The 8,978-nt window shown below is 50.2% G+C and overlaps 1 protein-coding gene across 1 annotated transcript; it reads left to right on the top strand.

The window, feature by feature from the left end:
* Positions 1-1,306: 1,306 nt before the first annotated feature.
* Positions 1,307-7,855, top strand: LOC139641972 (cdc42 effector protein 3-like). Its single transcript, XM_071516650.1, has 2 exons — positions 1,307-1,493; positions 6,017-7,855. The coding sequence occupies exon 2, from the start codon at positions 6,250-6,252 to the stop codon at positions 7,330-7,332; it is 1,083 nt and encodes a 360-aa protein (XP_071372751.1). The 5' UTR covers positions 1,307-1,493; positions 6,017-6,249; the 3' UTR covers positions 7,333-7,855.
* The last annotated feature ends 1,123 nt before the right edge of the window (positions 7,856-8,978 follow it).

The raw sequence follows: 8,978 nt of genomic DNA, 5'->3' as shown, positions 1-8,978 counted from the left end.
TCACCGCAAACAGAAGCACACACACACACACACACTCTCTGATTGAGACACAAGCACCCTTCCCCCCGCCATGTATCTCCTCTCTCTCTCTCTCTCTCTCTCTCTCACAATGGACATGCAGAAACACACACCTCTCCTTCGCTTTCCCCTCCCCGATCTCTTTAATACGGAGCGTGACATCACCTCTGAGCAGCACCGGTTTCCAAGGTGATGGGATTTTTTTTTTCTTTTTTTTTTTTCTTTTTTTGGACGAGAATAGAACAGAGCATGGAGAGCTGCTAAAAAAAAAATCGAAAACGCAGAGACCTGTGTCCTTGACTCGAGGGCATCGGGTTAGAGCCTCTACACCGTCCACTGTTCCCCTCTCCATGCGTATGAAAAGATAATAGAAACACAATGATTCCCACTGAGGAAGTCTATTTCGGCTCGCAGCAACCCATGCGCTGTCTATTAGCCAATTTATAAATGTCCTCTGATGCACTGCAGTGCCGCAGTGCTCTGCAGTAATTAGTCCATTCAAACCATATAGCCTCACATACTGTCTGCTGTCTCTTTCAAAAACGAAGGCACGTGCCAGAGATAGATAGTATTTAATATGAGACAATGTGGTTTTGCAGAGAATAGGAGTTATAGTTTGGGGAAATAATGGGAGAGTGAGTGGTGTGCATGTGTGTGTGTGTGTGCTGGACAGATAAGGATAGAGAGGGGAGGCTCGAGAAGGAGAGAGAGAGAGGGAGAGAGAGAGAAGCCAGACAGCCAGAATACAGCCAGTCAAGTGTCTGCCGGCTGCCGGCTGAATTTACAGAATAGCTCTTATCAGATGTAGGCAGTCTCAAAGCCAGGCGGAGAGAGGCGGAGAGGCAGGCAAGTGAGAGAGAGAGAGAGGGGGGGGAAGAAAAGAGCGCACACCCACCCACACACACCCACACTCCCACATGCACACACGTATCAGAAAACCACTGTTTTGCAGAGGGAGAGAGAGATAGCCAGACATCCCATGAGGCAACGGGCATGGCGTCCGCCTTCTGCACACAGCGCCGCTGACAGGTCAGCTGTCCGTCCGGAAGACATCAGCACAAGCTGCAGCGAGGGGGACAGGAAGGATCCTCCAACACCACAGAACTGCTGCTAAAAACATATATATATATATAGACAGACAAGCACAGGTGCTGCTGGGGAGGGCGAGAGACACAGAGAGAGAGAGAGTGAGAAGGGAAAGAGAGAGACAGAGGAGAGAGAGAGAGAGAGAGAGAGAGAGAGGGAGGGGAGGGAGGGGTAGGAGGAGACTGACTGCTTCAGAGGGGGAATAGGAGCCTGAGAGGAATTCCAAAACAGCTGTCCGGCAGACGTCCCAGCAGCCCGAGGCAGAGACAGACAGAAGGCAGGGCAGTGTCAACAAGCCGCGGGACGCTCACACATCGGCGCGGGGGCTGCAGTGCTCAGCAGAACCCCGCCAGTACCTGGGAAGGATCAAGATCTCTGGAATATCTGAGGTGAGTGAGAGCGGGAGCAGATATCGGTACGGTCGTGTGGAGCGATGTTGCTGCAGTTTACCTGCTGGCTTGTAAGTGGCAGGGTTTGTGACTTACAGCGTTGGGCTTGTGGTGAATGTCTGGAGGAGAGCAGGTTAGCACAAGATGTGTGAGAGCAAGCATGGTACAGTAAGTGAAGCGTTTGTCCAGCAAATGCTCTCATACATGCAACTCAAGGGCTGCACTGTGAAGAGGGAGCAACACGATCCCCCTCACCGCTTTCCTAGAGGGACGTTTTTAGTCCGGCTACACGCTTAAGGCATGTTCCTCCGAAACGCGGAGCTGGCTTTGCCGTAATCTCTTGAGGGAGCAGATTTGGGAAGGGAGTTTTAAGGGGTAAACCGGGAGGGGGGGGGGGAGGGAGAGAAAGGACCGTGCTCATCACTTTGCCGGTGTGCGTTCGTGTTGACATTCCCTTCATGTTTCGTGCGCTTTGATATGGTTTCCTGCTCGCCCCTGCCAAGGATAACTCTGGCGAGCGCTGCCCATGCTTGCGGGTGGCACAGGGGAGCGAGAAAGAGAGACAGAACAAATACTCCACCCTGCTATTCAGCATAGTCCCAGCACAGCCACCGGGCCCCCAGAGGAAGGCCTTTGCCTATAATTGAGGGTTTTTTTTTTTTATGTAACAAACAGCTCAGCCTATTCTGTAAGGCTACCATTACCCTCTGTGGTATGTGCATTTTCTTTTTATAACAGCCCAAAGAGAGGGTCTTTCTGCTATTTATAGACATGACAGAAGTCAAGGCCAGGGTTATGTGTTAGAACACTATTAAAAAAACTCTGTACTTCCACTGATTATACTATACCACGCAGTAGGAGGAACATTGTTAAGAAGTTAGTCTCCTACATGCTGTTGTTACCCTGCACACAACCACTACAGAGCTGCAGAGTAGCGTGTTATTTTCTCACTCAGCACAGTAATCCCATCACGGGACGGATATTTACGGCTTCTATTTTCAAGAATGGGAAAGTCATATACAGGTCATAATTTGAACAGCTGTCTCCGTGTGTCCCTCCTCGCTGGCTGCGGTGCAATTCTGTGTACGGTGACGCCGAACTGCAGAGCATCATCAAACTGTAGCGCTTGTTTAGACTACAGCAGGGTGACACCAGTTCTAAGAATATGCTGACCCACATATTTCGCACGTGACTCGATTAAAACAAGAGGTGTCCGAAAATAGACGGGCAAATCACGAGCAGCGACTTTAATTGCCAGATATTCTACCACCTCCCATCAGCTCATATCTGTCTGTCTTTACACTTACAGTTTCAGCACCCCTACCCCCCCCCCCCCCCCCCCCCCCCCCCCCCCCTCACTAATAACCCCCGAAGCACGCACCGCATTCCCCTCCAGCCTCGCCGGAGAGGCTGGAGCCGCTCCAGACCTCGCCGCGCCTGCACAGATAGCCGCCGCTGACCCAATGACACACTGGCTCCGTCCCGCAGCGGCCGAGGCGCCGCCGCATCCCTCCTTTCTCCTTCCCCCCCCCCCCGGAGGTGTAAACGAAACCCGCGACCGCATTCTGCAGTGGCGTCGCCGGCTGGCTCGGAAGCTGGCGAACATGTGCCGCGCAGCTTCTTTTGGGCCCGTTCCAAAAAGGAGGCCGCAAATCCTTGGCCTTGGCTGTGAGCTAGACCAGAATACACCTGCTTAGCTGCTAACACCCTGCGGAGACCAAAATGGATTCATTGGGTCAACAGGCCGTAAAGTTTTATCCTGGGCTATCCTGGGCTGCTGTAATTGATTAATTTCGTCTTGGGCTGCTGCCACAACCTTAACTCTATCATACTCTAATACTGCTGTGATTTTAGAGATTCTCTATGCACTATTTCAATCAATACTCAATCACTCAATTCCTCAACAAACTCCCATATTGGATGTATAGTGAAACACTGGCAGCCAAGACATAAAAGCCTGAGATGAGGATATTGTTTTCCTCATGCGCTGCTGGTGCCTCTGGCATTCCAGTCATGTTTGCCATATAAGCCAAACTGAAGCACCAGCAGGAAGGCTGACGTGAAGGTCAGGCTTTCACCATACCAGCTGACTTCTCACGGGCCACAACTGTTGACCTTGGCTCGGATGCACAGCAGATGTCTCCCCGTGAGCGCTGGAAGAGTTGGGTTGCTCTGCCGGTAGAGGAGTTCCTATACATTCCATCTATATTATTGATTTCACAATGAGATTATCAGCTACCATAATGCATGAGCTTTGCGTTTTACAGGGTCTGCACAATTCTCACAGGTGAGGCAGTGTGGTCTAATTTCACGTCTGGGCAGACCAATAATCAATAAGTGCGTTTGATAGGAAGTGTTTGAGCCAGAGGTGAAGCGGTGACCTTCTTTTCTTGGGATTAGCAATACAGCGGATAACACAGCTATGTACTGTAGATGCAACACACACTCACAGGAAGCAGCTTTTCGGATCGGCAGGCTCGGCTGTCAAGGTCAGAAAGGATTGAGCGATGGAGAAAGGGAAAGAAAAAAAAAAACACAAGAAAGGGAAGGAAGGAAGAAAAAAGGCAGAAAGGGAGAAAAGCCCGAGCTAAACAAGTGAGGGATCTTGCTTTACACCCGGACTCCTCCACCTCCTCCCTCCTCATCAAACACTGCAGCGGTGCTTCTCATCTCCCTCCCCCCCACCCCCGCCTCCACCCTGCTTCCCTTCCTTTCTCTCTCTCTCTCTCTCTGTCACTATTAGCAAAACTATTAGCAAACAAACACACACTCTCCTCCGCACACATGGCGTGCATTCAACACCGACCCCCGTCTCTCGCGGGCGCCGTCAAGCGCCTCGTACAAACACACCCCGCGCTCGCCACCGGCCACTCAAACACACAAGGACCCTTGGAGAGCGGCAACACACTCGCACATGTTCCGCATCCCTCCGCAGTGTTTGTCATGTCTATATATAGTCCCATAGTGCTTGCTGAGTGACAGGTTTATTTGGGTTGTAATGGCATCCCCCTTAAGTGAGAACATTTTCTCTACTACTTCATATGCTGCACAGTATGTCGAGGTCTGGAGACATATGGGTACTGCCACGCTGAATAGAAGCGTTGCTCTCATGTGATAAAAACAGGTAGTTTCACTGGAGAAATGGAGAAAATGTATGTCAACGCCATCTTTGCCTGATGTCTCCATACTGTAGTCAAACCAGGCTGCTGTTGGGACTCAAATACAGAGCGACCGTCTCTCTCTCCCTCCTCACTAATGTGTCCGCTGAATAAACATAGCCTACTTAAAGTGTCTCTGATAAGGCTGCCGCAGCGTGTCTCTATGGGGTCGGTTGCAGCAGGAATGTGGATGTTTTCTAAGTCAAACTTTTTTCTCGGGGTGGACTTGACCGCCCAGGCACTTTTTGTGCGGCGGTGCGCTCCGTCGGACGGTCACCGCTGACAGACCTCTCATAAGTAAATATGTCTATAAATGGGCAAGCTCTCTCTCCTCTCTGGTGCTCTCCTCTCCCCCCCCCCCCCCCCACTTCACACACACACATTGTAGACTCCCTTCCTCTACAGTGTATTTTTTCCCCTTTCTCCTCGGTTGCTATGTCATTTCAAACGGTCAAACCAATTCTCTCCTCTTTTTTTTACTGAGCTCGTCCTGCACAGAGCTGCTTGCCAACACGATGACATTTTCTGTTGGGTTTGTAACAGAATAGCCTGGAGAAGGCAGCACTCCATGCAGGCACCTTTTTATCGAATCCAGTACTCCTTAATAACGTTTACCCATCCTGATATACTGTGCAAGCTCGCTGGTATATCAAATCCAAATCAAATCACCATCTGCATCACCTCCTTTCTTACAATCCACCCATCTAATCCCTCGCTCTATCTCTAAACCCCTTAAACCCCCTTCCTACCCTCATTCTCCACATGCGCTCCCCCCCTCCGGTCCATCTCTTGCTATCTCTGTGCGTGTCTGCGCAGTAGCCCGCTCCTAAAACTGGCTGCCCCGCTCTGATCCCACTAAAGTCCCCTTTGCTTCTCCTCTCCCAATCTGCGGCCCAGCTGTTCCACATTAGCACATCCAGAGCGGGGAGGCCAAAGGAGGCTCATGTGCGGAAATGTGAATGTGAGTAGAGCAGCGGCAGCAGCCTTAGACCAGGCCTCGTCCTCCTCTCCTCTCCTCTCCTCTGGCTCCTACGCTCTCCAGATGCGAGCGGATGATGAGGATGTTTTTGTGCGGGATCCAGAGCTTATTTCTGGGACTTGTGTCAGTAACCAGATTTCTTCATCTGGATGGCGGCGGTGACAGCAGTTGTACATCAGTAGGGGAAGGAAGCGTCAGTAAATCTGTCAGTGCTGGGTTTGTTTTATAAATACTGAATGGAATGCATAATGCAACATCTTCGCGTGCAACGTACCCCAGCAGCAAAGTGAGATATATAAGATGTCAAGTTTGAGTGCTGTCATATTGTTTGGAGCTAAGACTGCCGACTGTAAATCTGATCACTCTGTATTTCTCTCTCGTTTCAGAGAAGTGGCCATCTGACCTTTCCACAACCCCAGGCATCACCAGTAATACTTGGAATCCCATCTCCTGATCAATGACACAACGACTGAAGTTATTCCTGGAGTTGCACATGACCGCTGTATTCCTGAGAATGTAACTCGAGCGTCTCCCCAGGGACACTGTAACGTTCAGAACTTACAGAACATTCTCCACTGTCCTATCCTACGTATCTGAGATCTCTTCCACAGTTACAGCCATGCCAGCTAAGGCACCCATCTACCTGAAACCCATCAATAGCAAGAAGGGAAAGAAATGTCGCCTGAGGGATATATTGTCCCCGGACATGATCAGTCCGCCACTCGGGGACTTTCGCCACACCATCCACATCGGGAGGGGCGGGGAGCGAGATGCCTTCGGAGACATGTCCTTCCTCCAGGGAAAGTATGAGCTCCTTCCGGGGAAGGGAGAGGTGGTCCACCCGCAGTTCGGCATCCAAAGCGAGTTCCTGAGAGCGAACAGCACCTCCGACGCCTCCTTTGCCGAGACCCCGTCTCCGGTTCTCAAGAACGCCATCTCCCTCCCGACCATCGGCGGCTGCCAGGCGCTCACCCTGCCCCTGATCTCCTCCACTGTGTTCCCGCTGCCCCCAGAGCCCCTGGACGACATCGTGGGGCCTACAGCTCCCATGAAACCTGACAGGGCCGAGGAGGTAGAGATCCTGCAGATGGACGCTCTGCTGCGCTCCATGGACGTCTTCAGCGGCGAGCCCTTGCCTCCCTCTGATATCCAATCAAAGCCCGATGTCCTTCTGGATGTGCTGGAAAAACCAGAGAAGCCGATGTCTAAGACAGTCGCCAAAGCTAACAAGATAAACAAGGGTGAAAGCAGGTCTGAAAAGCCATCACCTTATTATATCAATGGCCACAGCAACAGCATCTACAAAGCCAACGGAAGCCTGAACAGCAACACAAGCAGCGACAGCTTCGACAGCCTCGATGGCAAAGGGAGCTTCAAGAGTAACGGAATCTGCAATGGCAGTGGGAGTCTCAACGGCAACGGCAACTGCAACGGTTATGGATACTTTAACAATGACATTGCCCTGAGCTATAAGAAGGAGCTGTCCAAATGCAACGGAGACTGGGTGGACAGGGACAGTGGGGTGGAAGAGGGCCGCATCTGTGATTTTGAGTTTGAGTTTTCCAAGGAGAAGAGTTCGTCGCGGGATTCCCTCACCCAGATCACGGGGTCACTCCTGTCCCTTGAACTCGATCTGGGCCCATCCATCCTGGATGATGTGCTCAACATCATGGACAAGCCCATGGTGAAGAGCAGGCCTTGAGCAGTGCTGAGGCCCCAAGAGGAGAAAGGGAATTACTGAACTATAGCCATGAGGACAGAGACTCAAAAAGCAATCAAAATGGTGTCTGGATATATCATTGTGATGAAAATGAGCTAAAATAGACAGAGCTGCTTATGTTTTTATTGTCAAAACAAATAACTATTCTAGCTTCTATGGAGTGTTGATTCTTCTTCTTCTTCTTTTTTTTTTGTCTGTCACGCTACCAGCATGTTTATGATGCATGCGCTATTGAATTACAGCTAAAACACAGCCATTGTGCCTTTGATTTATTGATTAAATTACTGTAAAAATAATACACGATAGATTTGTGTTCTTATCCTGACTTCTGCAGTATATATGAGAGATACTTTACAAGTGTTGAGGTTGCTTTTTGCTTTTTTTTACACAGTCTCGATCTGTTTCTCCATGAAAATAATGCAGTTTGTGTGACTTTTTAATGTGTTTTAACAAAGCACTGTTTTGTTTGTCACATAATTCGTTTGCCACATGACTATTTCAAAGAACAGAGTACTATGCATATTTGTGTTTTTAATATTGTAACACAAATAAATACATTTTGTCCTATTTTTGCCCAATTTCTTGCGAGGAATGTGTGTACAGGATTTGAGTGTTTATTCCAAAAGATAAAGCAAATGGGGGAGAGGGAGAGAGAGAGAGAGAGAGAGAGAGGGAGAGAAAATCAGACCAAGAGTCAGATCAAAACTGAAAGAGTCAGACCAAAACTGAAATAGTAGGAGAGGGAAAAGACGAGGCAAAAGATGTCTTATCCAGGAAAGAAAGAGCTACAGATCGGCAGAGGGAAGGATAGAATGGATTTATTTTCTCGCCTCTGACATTCCTCGCATTCTGCCCGCCTGCCCTGCAGTGGGAGCACCGGTGGGCCTTCATCTGCCCCGACCAGGCGCCTGCTCCATTTGTTTGCGTGCGGACGGGACAAGCAGAGGAGGGGTCTTTAACATTCCCCGCATTCCAGCCGCGGAGCACAAGTGTCCAGGACCAGACATAAATCAGCTGTTTCCAGTGAAGAGGGGCGGGTTCTCGGTCTTAGCCACGCAATATCCATCACCCGGGATGTATAGAGAGACGGGGCTGTAAAACACAGCGCTTACAACCCACAGGCAAACTTTGCTCAGTGCTGAGCGATGGATGGGCCCTCTCCGTATGTCTAGGTACAATAAAGATCGTGTTGACCCAGCGGCGTTAAAGCAACAGTCTGAAAGAGCAAGACAGCGGTGAATACCCACGCTTGCCGCCTCTTGAACCCTACCACCCCTTTGTAGCTCTGCCCCTATCCTCTATCTCTTCAGTGTAGACATACAGTATGTAGGGTGAGTCATAACAAGACCCTATGGAAGCCTGTGCTGTTCCTCTTGAACACCGTACAAATCCGAGATAAGGGCCAAGGCATCCCCCAGCGTCCACGTGCCGCCGCGTCATTCTCAACTAGATAAAAAAACGAGATGACCTCCCGACGCTCCCTCTACACACAAACATCCAAAGCGGCCCGCATTTGTGTCGCCGAGCTAATTTCGCATGCAAATAATTAGTTGGGGGGTTTTGATTCCGTTTCTGTCATGGAGCAGGCCGCTGCGGCAAACCTCTCCGAATCCCTCAAAGACCTCAGA

The sequence above is a fragment of the Centroberyx affinis genome, unplaced genomic scaffold, assembly GCF_046629955.1.
Source record: "Centroberyx affinis isolate AG114_WGS23_722 - 3 ecotype Tasmania unplaced genomic scaffold, CSIRO-AGI_Caff_v1 ptg000420l_1, whole genome shotgun sequence".
NCBI classification, from domain to species: domain Eukaryota; kingdom Metazoa; phylum Chordata; class Actinopteri; order Beryciformes; family Berycidae; genus Centroberyx; species Centroberyx affinis.
The sequence above is the reverse complement of the archived record's forward strand: the minus strand, read 5'-3'. Positions and strand labels throughout refer to the sequence as shown.

Bases quoted from the DNA above. Each gene is read 5' to 3' on its own strand.
- LOC139641972 (XM_071516650.1), top strand. From the start codon at position 6,250: ATGCCAGCTAAGGCACCCATCTACCTGAAACCCATCAATAGCAAGAAG.